This window comes from Oncorhynchus nerka, linkage group LG27, assembly GCF_034236695.1.
Source record: "Oncorhynchus nerka isolate Pitt River linkage group LG27, Oner_Uvic_2.0, whole genome shotgun sequence".
Classification (NCBI taxonomy): Eukaryota; Metazoa; Chordata; class Actinopteri; order Salmoniformes; family Salmonidae; genus Oncorhynchus; species Oncorhynchus nerka.
The window spans coordinates 43,660,208-43,683,983 of record NC_088422.1 but is presented as its reverse complement, the minus strand read 5'-3'; the positions used below and the strand labels follow the sequence as shown (position 1 = coordinate 43,683,983).

At 42.7% G+C, this 23,776-nt stretch overlaps 1 protein-coding gene across 1 annotated transcript in view; it reads right to left on the bottom strand.

Moving 5' to 3' along the window:
* Nucleotides 1-16,842: 16,842 nt before the first annotated feature.
* pgm5 (phosphoglucomutase 5) overlaps nucleotides 16,843-23,776 on the bottom strand; it is a 52,017-nt gene continuing 45,083 nt past the window's right edge. Inside the window, exons 10-11 of the mRNA XM_029638304.2 lie at nucleotides 22,095-22,232; nucleotides 16,843-17,655 (exon numbers count right to left, since the gene is read on the bottom strand). Of these exons, the coding sequence (XP_029494164.2) occupies nucleotides 17,566-17,655; nucleotides 22,095-22,232 (228 nt within the window). The 3' untranslated portion in view covers nucleotides 16,843-17,565. The remainder of the gene's footprint in view (nucleotides 17,656-22,094; nucleotides 22,233-23,776) is intronic.

Sequence of the window (23,776 nt, the reverse complement as noted above, 5' to 3'; positions counted from 1 at the left end):
AATACATTAAGATATAAAGGGGTAACATATACAGTGTACAAAAATGTTGAGTTGAATTCAAATGTTTAAACCATTTCTCATGCTTGGGAGTCTTCACAGTTTTAGCAAAAATCCTGTGACATAAAACGCCACCTTTCTTTCATTATATTTATGCTGTTGTTTGTTGTTATATCATATACTAAGGGCTCTATTCAATCCGATCCGCTTTAACCGGCATCCGCATAGCAGTTGTTTTGGCGGTGTCGGAGGTGGAACTGTGTTAGAGCTGTCAAATCCAAAAGCTGCTCCTGACGTTATACCTAAAGTGGGCATTGGCCTAGGCTGCACAGAGTCACATGAAAAACAAAAAATGTAGTCGATGTCCATGCCTCCGTAGAAATCTACTTAGCATAATACAAAAATTCCCATACAAATGTGTCTGTTTGAGCTAGAGATATGTTTTTTGTTGTTGCATGGGCTGCGTCTCAATCCGCCGTGTTTGTCAGACCAGGAGATGAAAACCTCTGTAGCGTCCAAGTGGGTTTGGCCTACAAACTTTGACCCCTCTATTGTATGATGAGACACTCACGGACACGATCGTGTTCTCCGTTTTGCTGCATGTCCTCCACAAGCGTCATAGGACTCATCTGACGGAAGTACTGCCGATCTGTAAACTTCTGTCTGTAGCGACTGAACAGTTTGGGCTACACACTAATATGACCCCTCTATGGAAAGGTGAGACTCTCATGAATAAGTACATGTCGGTGTTCTCCGTTTTGCTCTCGGACGCTCCCGAGCCTCACAAGACAAGTCTGAAAGTAGCCTGGTACCAGTTTACAAAATGAATGGAAGTACAGTATACAGGGCATTCAGAAAGTATTCAGACTCCTTGACTTTACGTTTCGTTACAGCCTTATTCTAAAATGGAATAAATAAATGTTTTCCCTCATCAATCTACACACAATACACCATAATGACAAGTGAAAACAGGTTTTTTAGAAATGTTTGCAAATGTATTACAAATAAAAAAACAGAAATAAATCAAATGTTATTTGTCACATGCGCCGTATACAACAGGTGTAGACAGTGAAATGCTTACATTTACATACATTACATTTGCTTACTTACAAGCTTACTTACAAGCCCTTAACCAACAATGCAGTTCTAAGAAAGGTGTTCCATTTGTCCAGGTGGGAAAGGGCAGTGTGGAGTGTGATAGAGATTGCATCATCTGTGGATCTGTTGGGGTGGTATGCAAATTGGAGTTGGTCTAGGGTTTCTGGGATAATGGTGTTGATGTGAGCCATGACCAGTCTTTCAAAGCACTTCATGGCTACAGATGTGAGTGCTATGGGTCGTTAGTAATTTAGGCAGGTTACCTTAGTGTTCTTGGGCACAGGGAGTATGGTGGAATGCTTGAAACATGTTGGTATTACAGACTCAGACAGGGAGAAGTTGAAAATGTCAGTGAAGACACTTACCAGTTGGTCAGCGGCCTTGTGAATGTTGACCTGTTTAAAGGTCTTACTGACATGGGCTGCGGAGAGCACGATCACACTGTTATCCGGAACAGCTGGTGCTCTCATGCATGTTTCAGGGATACTTGCCTCGAAGCGAGCATAACATTTATTTATCTCATCTGGTAGGCTTGTGTCAGTGGGCAGCTCTCGGCTGTGCTTCCCTTTGTCTGTAATAGTTTGCAAGCCCTGCCACATACGACGAGCGTTGGAGCTTGTGTAGTACGATTTGATCTTAGTCTTGTATTGACGCTTTGCCGGTTTGATGGTGTATCAGTGGGCATAGCGGGATTTCATATAAGCTTGCAGGTTAGAGTCCCGCTCCTTGAAAGTGGCAGCTCTAGCCTTTAGCTCAGTGCGGATGTTGCCTGTAATCCATGGCTTCTGGTTGTGGTACACAAATAGCACAGTTGGTTCAGAGACTATAAAACAGCAGCCCTCCCCTCCGGCCCCATCTTCTCCCTTATTTACATAAGTATTCAGTAACTTTGCTATGAGACTCAAAATTGAGCACAGGTGCATCCTGTTTCCATTGATCATCCTGGAGATGTTTCTACAACTTGATTGAAGTCCACCTGTGGTAAATTCAGTCAATTGACAGTGCATGTCAGAGCAAAAACCAAGCCATGAGTTCGAAGGAATTGTCTGTAGAGTTCCGAGACAGGATTGTGTCGAGGCACAGATCTGGGGAAGGGTAGCAAAACATTTAAAATTTAAAAACTGTTGTCACATGCGCCGAATACAACAGGTGAAGACTTTACCGTGAAGTGCTTACTTAAAAACCCGTAACCAACAATGCAGTTCAAGAAATAGAGTTAAGAAAATATTTACTAAATTAACTAAAGTAATAAAATAAAATAAAAAACTAACACAAGAAAATAACACAACAATAATGAGGCTATATACAGGGGGTACCGGTACAGGGTCAATGTGCAGGGGTACAGGTTAGTCGAGGTAATTTGAAAAGTTACTATGCATAGATAATAAACAGCGAGTAGCAGCAATGTAAATAGTCTGGGTGGCCATTTGATTAATTGTTCAGCAGTCTTATGGCTTGCGGGTAGAAGCTGTTCAGGATCCTTTTGTTCCTAGACTTGGCGCTCCAGTACCGATTGTTCTCTCTGCTACCGCACGGCAGTCTATGACTTGGGTGACTGGAGTCTTTGACAATTTTTGGGGCCTTCCTCTGACACCGCCTAGTATATAGGTCCTGGATGGCAGGAAGCTTGGCCCCACTGATGTACTGGGCCGTACGTAGTACCCTCTGTAGCGCCTTAAGGTCAGATTCCGACAGTTTCCATACCAGGCGGTGATGCAACCGGTCAGGATGCCCTTGATGGTGCAATTGTAGAACTTATTGAGGATCTGAGGGGGAAAAGGTGTTGATATGCCCTTTTTGCAACTGTCTTGGGGTGTCTGGACCATGATAGTTCATTGGTGATGTGGACAACAAGGAACTTGAAACTCTCAACCCCCTCCACTTCAGCCCCGGCGATGTTAATGGGGGCCTGTTCTGCAGCATTGAAGGTCCTCAAGAACACAGTAGCCTCCATCATTCTTAAATGGAAGAAGTTTGGAACCACCAAGACTCTTCCTAGAGCTGGCTGCCCGGCCAAACTGAACAATTGAGGAAGAAAGGCCATGGTCAGGGAGGTGACCAAGAACCAGATGTTCACTCTGACAGAGCTCCAGAGTTCCTCTGTGGAGATGGGAGAATCTTCCAGAAAGACAACCATCTCTGCAGCACCCCACCAATCAGGCCTTTATGGTAGAGTGACCAGAGAGAAGCCACTCCTCAGTAAAAGGCACATGACAGCCCACTTGGAGTTTGCCAAAAGGCACCTAAAGACTCCCAGACCATGAGAAACAAGATTCTCTGGTCTGATGAAACCAAGATTGAACTATTTTGCCTGAATGCCAAACTTCACGTCTGGAGGAAACCTGGCACCATCCCTACGGTGAAGCATGGTGGTGGCAGCATCATGCTGTGGAGATGTTTTTCAGCGGCAGGGACTGGTAGACTAGTCAGGGTCGAGGGAAGATGAACGGAGCAAAGTACAGAGAGATCCTAGATGAAAACCTGCTCCAGAGCACTGAGGACCTCAGACGGGGGTGAAGGTTCACCTTCAACAGGACAATGACCCTACGGCTGTAATCGCTGCCTAAGGTGCTTCAGCAAAGTACAAGGTAATAGGGTCTGAATCCTTATGCAAATGTAATATTTAATTTAAAAAATGTATATATATTTTTTACAATCTGGGCCACTTACATCTGAGCAAATCTGTGTGTGTATAGCAATGGAATGAAACATCCAACCAATGCCTCAAGTGTCGTGCTGTAGGTTCATCACACACCCAAAGGGTTGTGGGGCAGTGTCCAGAAGCAACCCCTAGCCCCAACCCCTAGACACTTGTGGAGATGCAGTACTGCAAGAATTCCACCAAACATACTGGAAGGTAAGGTGGCACTCTCATCATCTCAAAAGCCATCAATCCCTCTCTGATCTCCACAAGTGTCTAGACTCTGGGCAGTAGGGGCTAGGGGTTGTTTCTGGACAGGCCATGGGTATTATGGTAGCTCAGTCTGTCAGTCTATCACTGTCTAAAAATGTTAATGCTTCCTCTGTCCTTGGGAGAATCTCTATTGCATTTCTTTGAAATCTTCACATCCTCTCTCCTCGTCCCCTTAAAACCCATTGGATGAGAAGGTCAGAGCCCCCCCCCCTCTTATTTTCTTATCCAATGAGTTTGAGAGGAAAGAGGATGTGAGGAATGAAAGAAATGCAATTGAGATTCTCTCCTTGTTTCCTCAAATCCCTGTCAAAGCACATTGGGGAGAGGAGGGAAGGTTTCTCCCCTCGGGCTCCAATGCACTTTCAAGGAGTGGAGGAAAAAAGGACAAAGCAATAATTTGATGTTTACTAGGCACGGCAAATACATTTTGAATGACATGTAGATGTTTTGTTGTTGCTAGGTGGAGTTATGGTCTCATTGTGCCTATCTAGACGATTTTCCCTGCAAATACACAGCTGCAAGAAAATAATATTTCAATGTGAATAATTTTTAAACGTTGACCCCGATGTCACACATAGGCCCCTTTATTTATAAAAAAGACCCATAGATTTTTCCTTCCATGGTATGTCTGATCTGAGAATATCATAGTCTTATTTTTAGAGATCCAGAGTGAGGAACCACAGACACTCAAAGCATAGGTGTCCAAAGAGAAAACCACAAAAATGATGTTACCTCTGGAGGCAGACGTCAATTGCCACACTGCCTTGTGACAATCTATTCAAAACAGTTTTTTTTCAATAGCGTATCCTTAGAAACTCATGTCTTCAGGCGAACCATAGTGGTATAGACTGTTGCAGTGTATTTTGTAGAAAAGTGTAAATAAATAACCAAGTGTGTGTGTGACATCCATACCCCCTGTCTGCTGAGCCTCCCTCTCTCTGTGTGTATGGTTCAGCCGTGGAGCAGCAACGGGCCTATTAAAACTCCCCGGGACTCCATCGATCTCCACATCGATCCTCTACTGCTCCAGCCTCCACCTAACAGGGGTAGTCTAGACGACGGACTAACTGCCTGGATATCGTCCACTACTACAAGGGGAAGCAACGTGTTCCACTACAGCCCGGTCCCAATTCAACACCATAAACACAGATTGGAGTTGAGGACTTTAATGGTTAGTATTGCCCTGGAGGCAAGTCTACACACATCGCTGTAATGGAATTATATGAGCATCGTCATGTTTTGGGGTTGAATGACATATTCCTAAATGTTACAGCAAGACAAACACCCTTCGTATTTTGCGTTGTGGTGTCTCTCCCTGTGACAAAGCCCAAGAGGGTAAGACAGTATTTATGGTGTGAAGAGGTCAATGGGTGAATGAGGTGAGAGACATGTCTTTGTTGAAACATGACAGAATTTTTAAAAAGCAGGCCAGTGCAACACACTTCACACACACACACACACACACACACACACACACACACACACACACACACTACACACTACACACTACACACTACACACACACACACATCTGGCAAGCACATCCTCTCCACAGTCACATGAGGGGTAGCCTAATAAAAAAAGAGCATTGCATGGGCACAGCACCAGAGTGTTCTGAGAGTACGACACGAGTGCGATAATGTTCCAAGCTGCTTGGTGATGCAAAAAGTGGTGACGCAAAAATATATGTTATTTTTGAATGAATAGTCACTAGTACTACTGCTTCTCAAATATGCGAAACAAAAAGTAAGCTTGCATGGTAACATCATCTGTTAGCTCGCCTCCCATGTTCATAGTTGAGTGATAAGACATTTCTCCATAACAATAAAGATTGATGTGATTGTTAAACAAGTGCATAGTTTCAGACAGACGTTATTTGCTGCCTGGAAACCAGAAGAGCTGTTAGATGGGACAATGTGTGGGAAATCTCAACCACAATTCCCCGTGTTAGACTTTGGTTATCAAAACCAGACTGACAGCATCTGTCATATGCTCCCAAATGGTTTTGATTAGAACCGCAAGAGTCATTACATTACAAGACCATGTTTCAAATGTTACTCTATCCCACTGGGCAAAAACTGGTTGAATTAACGTTGTTTCCACGTCATTTCAACAAAACAAGTCAACGTGATGACGTTGAATCAACATGGGGAAACTGATTGAATTTGCAAAAAGTCATCAAGGTAAGGGAATTATATATTTTTTCCACACCAAACTTTTAACCTAAATCCAATGACAATATGACATTTTAGTTTTTTGTTTCACGTCAGATTCATGTTAGTTGACAACTCAACCAAATGTAAATAAAAACTAGGCGTTGAAATGACGTCTGTGCCCAGTGGGATGTTACTCGGGTATCGATGCAACACAATCTTGTCACTGCTTCCAGCAGACCATGAAAGTACAGTTGTTGTTTGTTTTCCACTTATGTTTGGTTCTGGTTTATGTAATTGTTGCCAATAGTACTAGTACACAATGTTTAAAATTGATCACATGTATATAGTCTGTTATATATTGCATGCCCCTTGACCTAATCCCAACCAAATGGGCCTCGTCATAGAAGTTTGTTTAAGACCACCCAAAAAACAGTCCAATAGCGCCCCCTCTGGATTTCTGAAGTTTTACGATGTAGGTTCCTCTACGTTCACTGCAGTCAAGAGATATTATATGTGTGTGTGTGTGTGTGTACCGCAAATCCCCAAAAGTCCCCATAACGATAGTAAAACAAGGAAAATTCTCCCTCCTGGAGACGTTTCCCTCTTCCCCACGAGGGGTTAGATTTAGGGTTAGGGGTTATGTTAACCCTGTTAGGAGTTAGGGTTAGGGCTTAAGGTTTAGAGTTAGGGTTAGGATTAGTGGTTAATGTTAGGCTTAGGGTTGAGGTTAAGGTTAGTGTTAGGTTTAGTTAGGGGTTATGGAAAATATGGCTCACCAACAGCACACATACACAAACATTCTCTTATCAGAAGAGGCTGGTTTGATGTTCATGATAACATGTTTTCTTGTATGCCGAATAAACCAGATATTGTTGTTGTGGAGGGAAGTGGGGTGCTCATTTGATAGTTACAAGGAGCAGGCCTAATCGGACAAGCCCCTCATATCACACCTAGTCGGCCTGGGATATAGATGCAAGTTGGTGGCATTGATATTTGTCAGTCTGGGACACGTACATAGGCTTACGGTATGTGGCCTTCAGATTGCAGGCCTGCTTAAGAGTAGAGCAAAACAACTCTGTTTCAGCCGTTATGGGTAACCTAGCTGTGTGGAGGAGAAGCTACTGCTCTCTTTTAGCCGTTATGGCCAGCCTAGCTGTGTGGAGGAGAAGCTACTGCTCTCTTTCAGCCGTTATGGGTAACCTAGCTGTGTGGAGGAGAAGCTACTGCTCTCTTTCAGCCGTTATGGCCAGCCTAGCTGTGTGGAGGACAAGCTACTGCTCTCTTTCAGCCGTTATGGCCAGCCTAGCTGTGTGGAGGAGAAGCTACTGCTCTCTTTCAGCCGTTATGGCCAGCCTAGCTGTGAGGAGGAGAAGCTACTGCTCTCTTTCAGCCGTTATGGCCAGCCTAGCTGTGTGGAGGAGAATGTACTGCTCTCTTTCAGCCGTTATGGCCAGCCTAGCTGTGTGGAGGAGAATGTACTGCTCTCTTTCAGCCGTTATGGCCAGCCTAGCTGTGAAGAGGAGAATGTACTGCTCTCTTTCAGCCGTTATGGCCAGCCTAGCTGTGTGGAGGAGAAGCTACTGCTCTCTTTCAGCCGTTATGGCCAGCCTAGCTGTGTGGAGGAGAAGCTACTGCTCTCTTTCAGCCGTTATGGCCAGCCTAGCTGTGAGGAGGAGAAGCTACTGCTCTCTTTCAGCCGTTATGGCCAGCCTAGCTGTGTGGAGGAGAAGCTACTGCTCTCTTTCAGCCGTTATGGCCAGCCTAGCTGTGAAGAGGAGAATGTACTTTTGTTTCCTTAAGTTTCCTAGCATCAATGACCTTTGAAATGTTTGAATCCTTTACGATGTAACGTGATTTGCAGATTCAAATAAGGTATTTAAAATGTGTGTGTGTGTGCGTGCGGGTGCGTGTGTATATTTTGCAAGCTTGTGTTTGTGCACATGTGTATTGTATGTGACTGCCTCTACGTGACATCCATGTACACTTTCATCAATATAGTGTGTGCTCTGTGCTTGCGTTGTCCTGCCGTGGCATGATGTGTGTATGACACTATAACAGATGAGTAGTGTAATGGTCCATATTGCTGTGAGTGTGTGATGTGTATTAATGACGTTAGGAGGAAGGAAGGGCAGGTCTTCATCAGGGTCCAGCTGATTAACGAGCAGTCCTTCAGTTCTGTCCATGTCCCCAACACTAATGGGACTGGCTTGCCTGATGGATCTTCATACATCTATAATTATAACTCAGTTATAAGCCCTACATCAACCCCCAAAGACTGTCTCTGAGCTCACACCAAAGTTGTTTAGTGATTGTGTGTCCTTGGATGTTTGATTAGCTTCTTGTTTTCATTTTCACGCTGGTTACAACCAGTGGTTCGATTGAGGATTCATAGTGAAGGGAGTTCTGTTTAGAGGGGTTAGGGATAGGGTGATGGCTAGGGTTAGGGTTGAGCCAGGGTTGAACATAAGGGTTAAAGTTGTGGTTTAGGGTTAGGAATGAGTCAGAGTGTAGCCATAAAGCTAGGGTTATGTCTAGGGTTAGAGATGAACTATGGCTTGGACATGAAGCTAGGGTTAAAGTTAGGATTATGTCTAGGGTTAGAGTTGAACTATGGCTTGGACATGAAGCTAGGGTTCAAGTTAGGATTATGTCTAGGGTTAGAGTTGAACTATGGCTTGGACATGAAGCTAGGGTTAAAGTTAGGATTATGGCTAGGGTTAGAGTTGAACTATGGCTTGGACATGAAGCTAGGGTTAAAGTTAGGATTATGGCTAGGGTTAGAGTTGAACTATGGCTTGGACATGAAGCTAGGGTTAAAGTTAGGGTTATGGCTAGGGTTAGAGTTGAACTATGGCTTGGACATGAAGCTAGGGTTAAAGTTAGGGTTATGGCTAGGGTTAGAGTTGAACTATGGCTTGGACATGAAGTTAGGGTTAAAGTTAGGGTTATGGCTAGGGTTAGAGTTGAACTATGGCTTGGACATGAAGTTAGGGTTAAAGTTAGGGTTATGGCTAGGGTTAGAGTTGAACTATGGCTTGGACATGAAGCTAGGGTTATGGCTAGGGTTAGAGTTGAACTATGGCTTGGACATGAAGCTAGGGTTAGGGTCTACTGTCTTGTGTATTTCTGCAAAACGCAGGTTAATAAGACAATCTTCATGCCTCTGTCTCAAATGGTCAGTAAGCTCTTGGAACAGTTCATTAGAGATAAACAGTCTGCCGCTGATAGAGACACTCATTATCAGCTTCTTTTACGGACCACTAATCACTAGCGACAGACAAACAGGTCAAAACTATCTCATTTCAACCAATAGGCTGAAGTCAAAAGGATTAAGATTTGAAATGGATATTTATTATGATGCATTTGAGGGGTAGGACAACATGGCCTGTTGAAGGCTCGGGCTAGGCCATAGGGCCATGATTGGTGAGAGGAGTTTGCCACTGTAAGGGAATGTTGGAATATACCATTGCAGGTGGACAAATGATATTATTCATCTGATGTATGATTAATTACTAATTAGGAATGTTTAAAACAGCAATAAACACAAGCCATGAAATTATATTCTGTAAGATTCATTCCATTGTCTTACAGCGAGGCCAGTAATATCCTACAGTGCATTTCCAGTTCACTGTTTCTTTTATAAGGCCCTTATTCATTAGCCTTATCTATCAGTCTGGACATTGAGTTCTCCTGACCAAGGTGCCTTGAACACCTACAGTACCTTCGGAAAGTATTCAGACCCCTTGACTTTTTTTTCACATTTGTAAGGGTCTGAATACTTATGTAAATGTGATATATAAAAAAAAAAGGTTAATGTTCTAAGATTTTAAAACCCTGTTTTTGCTTTGTCATTATGGGGTATTGTGTGTTTTAAAAAATATATATATTTTTTATTTCACCTTTATTTAACCAGGTAGGCTAGTTGAGAACAAGTTCCCATTTACAAATGTGACCTGGCCAAGATAAAGCAAAGCAGTGCGACACAAACAACAACACAGAGTTACACATGGAATAAACAAACATACAGTCAATAATACAATAGAAAACGTCTATATACAGTGTGTGCAAATGAGGTAGGATAAGGGGGTAAGGCAATAAATATTTCGCCATAGTGGCTAAATAATTACAATATAACAATTAAACACTGGAGTGATAGATGTGCAGAAGATGAGTGTGAAAGTAGAGATACTGGGGTGCAAAGAAGCAAAAAATAATAATAATAACAGTATGGGGATGAGGTAGTTGGATGGGCTATTTACAGACAGGCTATGTACAGGTGCAGTGATCTACTTAGCTGCTCTGACTCAGCTATGAGTCTCCAGCTTCAGTGATTTTTGCAGTTTGTTCAAGTCATTGGCAGCAGAGAACTGGAAGGAAAGGCGGCCAAAGTAGGAATTGGCTTTGGGGGTGACCAGTGAAATATACCTGCTGGAGCGCGTGCTATGGGTGGGTGCTGCTATGGTGACCAGTGAGCTGAGATAAGGCAGGGCTTTACCTAGAAAATACTTATAGATGACCTGGAGCCAGTGAGTTTGGCGACGAATATGAAGCGAGGGCCAGCCAACGAGAGCATACAGGTCGCAGTGGTGGGTAGTATATGGGGCTTTGGTGACAAAACAGATGGCACTGTGATAGACTGCATCCAATTTGCTGAGTAGAGTGTTGGAGGCTGTTTTGTAAATGACATCGCCGAAGTCGAGGATCAGTAGGATAGTCAGTTTTACAAGGGTATGTTTGGGAGCATGAGTGAAGGATGCTTTGTTGCGAAATAGGATGCCGATTCTAGATTTAATTTTGGATTGGAGATGCTTAATGTGAGTCTGGAAGGAGAGTTTACAGTCTAACCAGACACCTAGGTATTTGTAGTTGTCCACATATTCTAAGTCAGAACCATCCAGAGACGGGCGGGCAGGTGTGGGCAGCGATCGGTTGAAGAGCATGCATTTAGTTGTACTTGCATTTAAGAGCAATTGGAGGCCATGGAAGGAGAGTTGTATGGCATTGAAGCTCGTCTGGAGGTTAGTTAACACAGTGTCCAAAGAAGGGCCAGAAGTATACAGAATAGCGTCATCTGCGTAGAGGTGGATCAGAGAATCACCAGCAGCAAGAGCGACATCATTGATGTATACAGAGAGAAGAATTGTGGCACCCCCATAGAGACTGCCAGAGGTCCGGACAAGAGGCCCTACGATTTGACACACTGAACTCTGTCCGAGAAGTAGTTGGTGAACCAGGCGATGTAGTCATTTGAGAAACCAAGGCTGTTGAGTCTGCCGATAAGAATGTGGTGATTGACAGAGTCGAAAGCCTTGGCCAGGTCGATGAATAAAGCTGCACAGTATTGTCTCTTATCGATGGCGGTTATGATATTGTTTAGGACCTTGAGCGTGGCTGAGGTGCACCCATGACCAGCTCGGAAACCAGATTGCATAGCGGAGAAGGTACGGTGGGATTCAAAATGGTCGGTGATCTGTTTGTTAACTTGGCAGTATGGTAGGATGTGAATACAGTGGAGGTAAACCTATGCATTGAGTGACGATGAGAGAGATATTGTCTCTAGTAACATCACTTAAACCAGGTGAGGTCACTGCATGTGTGGGAGGTGGAAATAAAGGGTTAGCTAAGCGTAATAAAGGGTTAGTTAGCGTATTGAGCAGGGCCAGAGGCTCTACAGTGAAATAAGGCAATAATCACTAACCAAAACAGCAATGGACAAGGCATATTGACATTAGGGAGAGACATGCGTATCCGAGTGATCATAGGGGTCCAGTGAGTATCCCGGCAGGCTGGAGTCACGGCGATTCAGACAGCTAGCGGGCCGGGGCTAGCAAGCTAGCAGAAGGGCCTTAGATGGACGTCGCGACAGAAGAAGTCTATTGTAGCCCCCTCGTGCTGTTACGTCGGCAGACCAGTCGTGATGGATCAGCAGGGCTCCGTGTGGTAAAAGGGTCCAGGCCTATTGGCAAAATAGGTATAGTGGCCAAAGAATTTGTCCGATGGGCCTCTTCAGCTAACAGTCCGATATGCTCTAGACAGCTAGCGGACTGCGGCTAGCAGGCTAGCAGATGGGCATTCAGGGGACGTCGCAACGGAGGAGCCAGTTGAAAACCACCCTCGGGCAGATTACGTCAGTAGTCCAGTCGTGATGGATCGGCGGGGCTCCTTGTCGGCAGTAAAAGGGGTCCAGACCAATTGGCAAAATAGGTATTGTAGTCCAAAGAGTGGCTAGATAGGAGATGGGCCTAGCAAAGGCTAGCTCCAGGCTAATTGGTTCTCGCTTCGGGACAGAGACGTTAGCCAGGAGTGGCCACTCGGATAGCAGCTAGTTAGCTGCGATGATCCAGGTGAAAAGGTTCAGAGCTTGCGGTAGGAATCTGGAGATTTGGAGAAAAATAAGACCAATTTGCTCTGGTTTGAATCCCGCTGTGCAGACTGGCAAGAGTTGTCCGGGCTAAAGGTTAGCTGATGACCGCTAGCTGACTACTAGCTAGTAGCTAGTTAGCTGGCTAGCTTCTATTGGGGTTTCTGGTTCAAAAGTAAAGAAAATAGCAGATCCATACCACATTGGGTGAGGCGGATTGCAGGAGAGTATGTTGAAGTTGAGGTTAAGAAAAAATAAAAAAAGATATGCGAAGAAAAAATATATAAAAAGATACGCCGTCTTGGAAATTATGTTTAGATTGAATAGGAAAAAAACAATTGAATCAATTTAGAATAAGGCTTTTACGTAAGAAAATGTGGAAAAAGTAAAGTAGTCTGAATACTTTCCCGAATGCACTGTATTACTTCATCACATTGGACACAAGTCACATGATTGAATTGGTTTGGTTATTATTCCCAACTGCTTGTGTAAACTAAACTGAACCAATCAGGGTTGAGTAAAACCTTGGGGATACAGTATTGATGCATTGGAAATATACATTGAGTTAATATCGCCATAGAGGATGGAGAGGTATTCTGCGATACCGTAGCATTGGTTAGCTCCAGCATGAGCTCAGCAAGGTAAGGCCATGTAGAAGATGAACGTGTCACTGATAAGAGCAGGTATTACAAAAGCCTGTATCTCTACCTGAGCGTCACTACAACCACTGATAAAAGGGCCTTTTCATCAGTGTGTTCAGGAGGGCAGGAAAGCAGCCATTCACAATATCACATGAGGAAATGCTAGCCATTCATAATCTTTCACTTGCATGTGTTGATTCACAAACAGTGAAAGACTAAGGGGTTAGAGCAGGACGGACTGGGGCTCGTTAGCGCTTCAGGGAAAGGTGAGATAAGAGGCACAGGAAAACCTAGCGACTACTCATGCATGCAATGTGCTGAAATGCACATTGATGTTTTGTAAGTATTCACAAGAGCTCATAGCTACTTTATAGTCTGTGTAAACACCTATTAATGCATTAATATAATGCAGTGTTTCTTAATCCTGGTCCTGGGGATCCAAGGGGTGCACATTTGTGTTTTTGTCCCTAGCACTACAAACCTGATTCCAATAATAAACTCATCAAACCTTTGATTAGTGTAATCATGTGTGTGTATGCCTTTTGGTCCTCAGGGCGAGGATTAAGAAACACTGATGTAATGCAAAACACCCCGTCTTTGAGTTTGTGATGAAGCCCTTTATAACCAAAATGCATTATGCTTCTTAGTGTTAGTGTTTCTTGTAAAAGTTAATTTGTGGAATTTCTTTCCTTCTTAATGTGTTTGTGCCAATCAGTTGTGTTCTGACAAGGTGGGGGGTATCCAGAAGATAGCCCTATTTGGCAAAGACCAAGTCCATACTAAAACAAAAACAGCTCAAATCAGCAAAGAGAAACGACAGTCCATCATTACTTTAAGACACGAAGGTCAGTCAATCCGGAACATTTCAAGAACTTTGAATGTTTAATCAAAAACCATCTAGCACTATGATAAAACTGGCTCTCATGAGGCCCAACACAGGAAAGGAAGACCCAGAGTTACCTCTGCTGCAGAGGATACGTTCATTCGAGTTACCAGCCTCAGAAATCGGCAATTAATTGTACCTCAGATTGCAGCCCAAATAAATGCTTCAGAGTTCAAGTAGAAGACACATCTCAACATTAACTGTTCAACTGCGTGAATCAGGCCTTCATGGTCAAATTGCTGCAAAGAAACCACTACTAAAGGACACCAAAAAATAAGAGACTTCGTTGGGCCAAGAAACACAAGCAAAGGACATTAGACTGGTGGAAATCTGTCCTTTGGTCTGATGAGTCCAAATGTGAGATTTTTGGATCCAACCACCGTGTCTTTGTGAGAGGCAGAGTAGGTGGATGGATGATCTTTGCATGTGTGGTTCCAACCATGAAGCATGGAGAAGGTGTGATGGTGTTGGGGTGCTTTACTGGTGACACTGTCTGGGATTTATTTAGAATTCAAGGCACACTTAAGCAGTATGGCTACAACATCATTCTGCAGTGGGACTATCATTTGTTTTTCAACAGGACAATGACCCCAAACACACCTTGAGTCTGTGTAAGTGCGATTTTACCAAGGAGAGTGATGGAGTGCTGCATCAGATGACCTCCACAATCACCCGACCTCAACCCAATTGAGAGGGTTTGGGATGAGTTGGTCCGCAGAGTGAAGGAAAAGCAGCCAACAAGTGCTCAGCATATGTGGGATCTCCAAGACTGTTGGAAAAGCATTCCAGGTGAAGTTGGTTGAGAGAATGCCAAGAGTGTGCAAAGCTGTCATCAAGGCAAGGGTGGCTACTTTGAAGAATCTCAAATGCATTTTGATTTGTTTTAACACTTTTTTGGTTACCACATGATTCCATATGTGTTATTTCATGGTTTTGATTGACGTCTTCAATATTATTCTACAATGTAGGAAATAGTACAAATAAATTTGTGTCCAAACTTTTGACTGGTACTGTATATTTTTCAACCATTCAACTAGTCACACCCTGGCCTAACCAAAATAGAGAATAAAAAGCCTCTCTATGGCCAGGGCGTGACATAAAAAGGTATTAGAAAACACATGAAGCTGATTGAGCGAATGCTTAGTGTGCAAAGCTGTCTTCAAGGCAAAGGATGGCTACTTTGAAATAAAGAAAAACCTGTGAATGAGTAGGTGTGTACAAACTTTTGACTGGTACTGTATATATCACAAATCAGGACATGACCCTGATCCAGACACGGGAGGCGGATTGTACAGTCCTCAGATGATTTATTAGAAACAGGGAGACAAACACAAAGACAGGTGAAACAGATGAGGGTGTGACAATATATATATTTATTTCTTTGCGCTCAAATTCCCACTGGGTACAGACATAATTTCCACATCTAGTTTTGATTTTACATTTGGCTGAGTTGTCAACTAACGCTAATTCACCGTGAAATCAACAAAAGTTCAACATTTAGGTTAAAACTTGAAATTACCCTACATTGATAAACTTTTTGCAAATCCAATCAGTTTCCCACATTTGTTCAACATCATCACATTACATTTTTTGTTGAAATGACATGGAAACAACATTCATTCAATCAGTTTTCCAATGTAGATTCCTTCACCTCCAATGTCCATTTTCAGAGTCACATGTTGACAGTTACCCTGTGAATAACGCAAAGACAGAGTCAGTGAAAACATTGGACACAAGATGAGGAATTAGGGGTTTATGTTCATTAGCATCAAATTGATACTTATAATGTAGATTCCCTCACCTCCAGTGTTCATTGCTGACTGACAAGTTGATATCCTTGTGGATAATGGAGTCAGTGAAACAATTCCACACAAGATAAAAAATAAACAAGGGGTTAATGTTTGTGAACACATTTTTATTTAATTGGGAACTAGCTAACTAAATGATACAAAAGACTACTTACATTGGATGGGCTCTATCCATAGGCAACTGTGCTCCAGACCAGAAGGATCCACTGCAGGAGGTACAAATATATTTTTTGTTGTTGCTATAAATAATCCAGCTAGCCAGTTCTATCAGAAATATCCCCCTCACTAAACCTAGCTAAGTTAGCTAGCTAGCAAGCAACACGTTGCTTGGCTAGCCAAGAACATTTTAATAATAGTTTTGGCAATGAAATGATATCTAATACATGACATTAACTCTACTGAACTTTAATTTTCAAAACAATTCTTACCAGTCACACTGCATGTTCGTGGCAAGCTAAAGAAGGAGCTAGCTAGGTAGGTAGCTAGCTGTGTTAGTTAGCAAGTTCGTTGAAAACTCTTGCTTCCAGTTGAATAAATGATCTTCTTCCTTCGTCACCCATCAGGTTAAAAACATATTTTAATTAGATGTTATGAATGGATAATAAAATGACCAAAAGCTTTTTGGCGGTGACAACAGCTCTTCTCCTTCTTCAGAAGAAAATTCAAAATTGTAAAGTCTGCTCCTTCAATTGGAGGTGGGGCTGTGGATGGGGATCGGGAACGTTTCAAATTGTGATTGACAGCTCGGGAAACATATTTTAATGTATTAAAAAAATTACTTTCAAGTGTTTTAAGTTTCCGAAATAACACCTCATTTATTTTTACTATGTTTCATAAGTGGCAGGTAGGCTATACCTCAATTGCTGTAGAATTTATTTTCAACTACAACTCCAGTTGATCCAACTTAGCATTGCAAAACACCACTCTGGTAACCTAGTGCTAAGGACGGAGAAGGTTGTGAGGTGAGTGTGTATTTTACAAATATACATGTACATATATTTTATTTATTTATGTATTTGATAAATACATTTCCCACATATATTTAAATATATTTATATTTTATTGGAATATATTCCAATATATCATTTTTCTGTATGTGCGATTTACTCGTGGCTAAAGACAAACATACTTGGAAGAATGTGTGTGTGTGTGTGTGTGTGTGTGTGTGTGTGTGTGCACGCATGCATGCATGTGGCAGAAACTTCCTGAAAGGTGAAACGCTGCTTAAAATTATACTATGTTAAAAAATATATCGTAAGAAAACATGTTGTATAAACAACTGGACTTCTGCCTTTAATTCCGTCAGTCGCCTTTATAATGAATGATAAGGCAAACAAATACACACACACACACACATAGATAGATAAAGACACAGGCTTTGTGGCTGTAATTTCACACATCCAGAACACAAAACTTTCAAAACAGAGGCATGATATTAACAATTTGTGTCTTTTCAACTGCTGAAATACACAGCTTGCTTCTTTTCTTTGCAGACCAAATAATATTTAAAATGTTGATATAAATAGAGAGTGAATAGCGCTTGCTTGCTATTGGCCCCAGGTGTGACAACAAGCAGGACGTGGTGGCCTCAGAGATGCGTGTGTGTTTTGTGGGGGGGGGCACTGTGTGTGTGTGTGTGTGTGTGTGTGTGTGTGTGTGTGTGTGTGTGCGTGCGTGCGTGCGTGTGTGTGTGCGGTGGAGCAGAGCTCAGGTGATGACGGTGGGGCTGCGGCGTCCTGTCCTCTCGTGGATGTCAGAGATCTTCAGGGCGATGGCAATGAGGGGACCCAGCACCGCCTGGGACACAGAACACACACACAGCTTTATACGCACTTCACACATTGCACTAATACTGACAATGGGGGGACCAAGCACCGCCTGGGATACAGACAGCACACACTGCTTCATACACACTTCACACAATACACCCATTACTGCCACTACTTCAGGCTTTATTTTCTAATGCCCATTAGAATGCCCATAGAGACCTTGAAAGGATGCACTAACACTGCTCATGTTCCAATAAGTGTACAATGTGAGTGTGGTATTGGTATACTAGCAACATAGTTACAGCATACTCAAAACGCAGGACGGCCAAGGGACAGTGACTGAGAATATGTTAATCCCTTACGTCCCTGTGTAAAAGGCATTGAAGGTAATCAGTAGTAGTGGTAGATTATAAGCCTGATTGCATTGTCATTGTCCTTAACCCTAACCCCGGAGCCTTCTACACTACCCACATTGGTTCCACTAAGAATCCAGTGTTGGGGAGTAGTGAACTACATATAGCTGTACTGTACAAACTTAATCAAGCATCTAAAACCACCTTCAGAAATCAGGGTTATACTGTAAACCACCAAAAACAAATGACAACGACAGCCTGAGCATAAAACCAAAAGCCCTCCAGTCTTACAGATAACTGTCCAACCAGACACCATAAACATCAACTATATACACACTGAATATACAGTATGGCAATTCTTTATAGGTTAAGTATGTGACAGATTGGGTTTGTTTAGTAAGGGAGGACTCGCCTACAGTCACTAGTGAAAGTCTACAGACCCCTTTCACAGTCTTCACATTTTCTGCCTTAAAATTACATATAAAACTGGAATACAATCAACACAATCTACTCCACGTTTTCAAAATGACATAAAATGATAGAACATTTTCCAAATGAATACAAAATAAAGAAACTAAGATGTCTTGACTGTGTATGTCTTTACACCCCAGAGTAAAAGGCCCAGTGCAGTCAAAAATGTTTTATATATAGTTCCACACTATGAAGTTGGAATAATACTGTGAAATTGTAAAAAATTATGATAATGCCTTTTTAGAGTAAGAGCTGTTTGAAAAGACCGTCTGAAATGTCAGCCTGTTTTGGTGGGACGGATTGCATTGGACCGTTTAATACTTAGTGGAAGCACCTTTGGCAGCAATTACAGCTGTGAAACATCTGGAACATGATTCTACTATCTTTGCACAACTCTTAGGACAACATTGATCCATTGTTTTTGTCAGAATTGCTCAAGCTCAGTAAATTTGGTTGGGAATCATTGATGGACAGCAATATTCAAACCTTGTCTCTGATTTTCAAGCAATTTTAAGTCGGGACTGAAACTGGACCACTCTGGAATACTCAACACCTCTTGGAAAGCCATTCTGGTTTGACTTTTTGTCACTTGTATTTTTTGGGGCATTAGAATTTGTGGATTGTCCTCCTTTCATGTTCATTGTGATCCGGACAAACTCACCAGTCCCTGGTGGTGACAAGAATACCAATAACATGACGCTGCCACCACAATACTTGAAAATACAGAGGATTTTACTCTGTGTTGTATTGGATTTGACCCAAGCCTGCAGTTTTTAATTTGGGCAAAAAAGTTAATTTCTTTGCCGTGTTTTCTTGCATTATTACTTAACCGCCTTGTTGCACACATAATGGATGATTTGGAGTAGATATTTGAACACAGGCTTCATTCTTTTCAAGGTTGTTTATCCTCTGTATTTTCAAGTATTGTGGTGGCCACATCCTGTTCACTGCCAATGAGCTTCCACCAAGTATTATTAACTCTGGGGTGTGAAGATGTACGCAATCAAGACATCTTCTTGTGACCATTGTGAACCATGCCCCTATTGTTGACAATGCCATTGTCCTTGTGGTAAAAAAAAAAATTGAGTAATTAGATAAAAAGAAAATTACAATGTTCCATACACTTTTCCAAAAGTGTTCTTTGCGGACAGTAAGGGTTCTTCCAAGAACCGTTTTCATTTGAACAATCCTTTTGGAAGACACATGTTCTTGGTCAGGCAAAGAGTTCTACCCAGAGCGGAATAATGTTTTTTTTAAAGTGTTCTTTGATGATTGTTTGGAAGACAAGAATGATTCTTTGGAAGACAAGGGGACAAGATGGAGTATTGGTGTCTCTGAGGGGTCTTTGGTCTGGTTTGCTAACTACCTCTCTGACTACATGTCACCAAGGGATTACCCCAAGGCTCGATCCTAGGCCCCACGCTCTTCTCAATTTACATCATCAACATAGCTCAGGTAGTAGGAAGCTCTCTCATCCATTCATATGCAGATGATACAGTCTTATACTCAGCTCGCCCCTCCCTGGATTTTGTGTTAAATGCTCTACAACAAAGTTTTCTTAGTGTCCAACAAGCTTTCTCTGACAAAGGTTGATGCTTATTTATAAAACATTATTAGGCCTCACTCCCCCCTATCTGAGATATCTACTGCAACCCTCATCCTCCACATACAACAACAGTTCTGCCAGTTATATTCTGTTAAAGGTCCCCAAAGCACACACATCCCTGGGTCGATCCTCTTTTCAGTTCGCTGCAGCTAGTGACTGGAATGAGCTGCAAAAAACACTCAAACTAGACAGGTTTATCTCCATCTCTACATTCAAAGACTCAATCATGGACAGTCTTACTGACATTTGTGGCAAATTGGCCAGTTTTACCTAGTGTTTGTTTTTGTGTAATATTTCCAGTGTTGATAAAGGAGTTAAAAAGAATCCCAGTGTTGGTGTTAACAACCAGATTTGAGTGTGATTGTGTAATTTTTACTGTGTTTAGAGTCAAACTATAAAAACCAAGCCCATCATTATCATATTTCCCAGCATGCTCTAATGCAGGTTGATTTTCATAATTGTTTGTTTTAATATATGTGTTTTTGCATGTATGTTGATTGGTTGATTAATCCTATTCTACACAAAGATAAATAACATGCATTGTCCTAAACTAATCCAATATGTTAGTATTTGGATTTATTGCACCCGTTACTGAGATGGTTGTTCCAGTTTAGATGATTTAGGTAGTCACATTAATCAAATTCTGAATGCAGATTGCAGTTGATTAGAAGTTCAAATTGTTGGATATCCTCGCTCTTGCTGGATTCCAATAGGAATTACACATAATTTTGCCCGCCGTCATTATGTGACTTGCAGGCCAGGGGCCTCGTTTATAAAACGGACTTACGATCAATTTTGATCTTAAGTATAACTTGCGCAGAAAACCACATTCAAGTAGTTATTGATAAAAACCTTACTTTGACGTGGAAATGATCTTATCTCTACACATAGTCTAGACTTGACGTCAGTGATTTTCCTGCTGGTTAGGTACGGCTATTCTTTTTATCCCTTGCAGTTAAAGGTCAGACCATTTCTTTTTCACATCAACCACAGTTCTGTCTTGCTGCCCCACTTCGTTCACTGCCGCGGCAACACACTCCCAAGCTACCTGTTTTGGCTTTGTTTGTCAACCCACTATTTAGTCCACCGAATAATACGTGCTGCCTGTCTTCAATCTCCCCTACCATCTCCGTGATCTCGTCTTCCAAAAAGTTTCCTTGTCTCTTTTGGTCCATGGCTATTCCTGACTAAACCCTCATTTGTGCTAGCATTCTATAAGGGAAAATCGCTGATTGTAAGGCACGTTCAGGTGCCGTCAATTGTAAGTTCATTTGAGATTTATAGATCACTGGTGTGTAAATTACAAATGGGCTTCTAAGAACCTGCGTAAGCAAGGTTTTTTATGCTCAGTATCTTTAATGAATCGAACGTAAGCACACTGTCGGAAATGATCTTACGACTAAGTTCAAGTATACATCTAAGATATATATTTTTTTAAACGAGGCCCCTGATGTGGCCTGTAAACCAGGAGTTTCCTAACAACACTGTGTTAGAGCAGGGGTTCCCAAACGTTTTCATTTAGGTCCCACTTGCAGCATTGGGGAATATTCCGGTGTGCATGCGCCACGTCTATTTCTATGGGCACAAGCACTGTACATGAGACTGAGACTGTTCACACCCGTCTCATTGGTGGAAAAAACATTGAGCAGTTTTAAAGATTATTTCCTGCAACTTGACACATTTTGTCATGGGGTGCAGAGGCAATGTTGCAGTTTTAAAGAGAGGGTTCTAGGTAGAACAATTTACAGGTGGTTCTATGAAGAACCCTACATAGAAGGTTCTAGCTAAAAACCCTCTGCAAAAAGGGTTCCCCTATTGGAACAAATCAAAGAATCCTATATGGTTCTACTTAGCACCTTTTTTCTAAGACTCTAGATCCTCTCCCTAGTTCATGGGCCTGTAAGCTTGTAAATACAGAAAGAAACAGAAAGACCCTCTTATTGCCATTGCTGAGTTGTCGGAAACAAACAACACACACACACACATACTGTAATGTTATAGTACCTATCATAATGGATTCCAGTGTAAACTCCCTACCTGAGTTTCTCTGTTTTGTCTCTCGGGGTCTCTCTCTAAGCTCTCTGCATAGATCCGGACTGTGGCCCCGGCCCCTCCCCCACTTCCACTCAGACGGAAGACCAGACGGGATGCATCAGTGAAGATGATCCGCAGACCCTGTAAATAGACACACCAGAGGCAGTGAGACAGGTAGACAGACAGACCAGAGGCAGTGAGACAGGTAGACAGACAGACCAGAGACAGTGAGACAGGAAGACAGACAGACCATCGGCAGTGAGACAGGTAGACAGACTGACCAGAGGCATTGAGACAGGTAGACAGACAGACCAGAGGCAGTGAGACAGGTAGACAGACAGACCAGAGACAGTGAGACAGGTAGACAGACAGACCATCGGCAGTGAGACAGGTAGACAGACTGACCAGAGGCATTGAGACAGGTAGACAGACTGACCAGAGGCATTGAGACAGGTAGACAGACAAACCAGAGACAGTGAGACAGGAAGACAGACAGACCATCGGCATTGAGACAGGTAGACAGACAGACCAGAGACAGTGAGACAGGAAGACAGACAGACCATCGGCAGTGAGACAGGTAGACAGACTGACCAGAGGCATTGAGACAGGTAGACAGACAGACCAGAGGCAGTGAGACAGGTAGACAGACAGACCAGAGACAGTGAGACAGGTAGACAGACAGACCAGAGACAGTGAGACAGGAAGACAGACAGAACATCGGCAGTGAGACAGGTAGACAGACTGACCAGAGGCATTGAGACAGGTAGACAGACTGACCAGAGGCATTGAGACAGGTAGACAGACAAACCAGAGACAGTGAGACAGGAAGACAGACAGACCATCGGCATTGAGACAGGTAGACAGACTGACCAGAGGCATTGAGACAGGTAGACAGACAGACCAGAGACATTGAGACAGGTAGACAGACTGACCAGAGGCATTGAGACAGGTAGACAGACAGACCAGAGACATTGAGACAGGTAGACAGACTGACCAGAGGCATTGAGACAGGTAGACAGACTGACCAGAGGCATTGAGACAGGTAGACAGACTGACCAGAGGCTTTGAGACAGGTAGACAGACTGACCAGAGGCATTGAGACAGAGGACAGTCAGTGCTGTTTAATGCAGTATCAAATGACATCCACTAGATGCCGCTGTAGTCACATGAGTAAAGGTAAGAATTGACCCGGCTGTGTGTATGCTTACCTACAGTGCAACCCTATCTGTGTTTGTGTACATGTAGTTGTTTGTTTGTGTCAGGAGAGAGAGGGTCAATGTACAATAGTATGTGTGTAATCTGTCTATGTGGTAAGAATTCAGTAGCAGGCTACAGAGACAACCCACTCATAGCTCTGTAAAGCCTCTCTTCCCTCGACATGTCATCACAGCCAGTCTAAGTGTGTGTGCGCATGTGTTTGTTTGTATGTGCACAGCATGTGTACAGTATCTCTGTATGTGTGAACATTTGTGAGCTTGTGTCTCTGTTTTAAGAATGTATGTATACTCCGGCGTGTGTGTGTGTGTGTGTGTGTGTGTGTGTGTAAATATGCTTGTGTGTGTATGTATGTGTGTGTACACATGTATGTGTTGGACAGCTGACACCGCCCTCCCTCTCACAAGCAGACAGGCAGAGGGGAGAGACAACAGCTGACACAACCCTGTGTCTATGTGGAATGTATCATG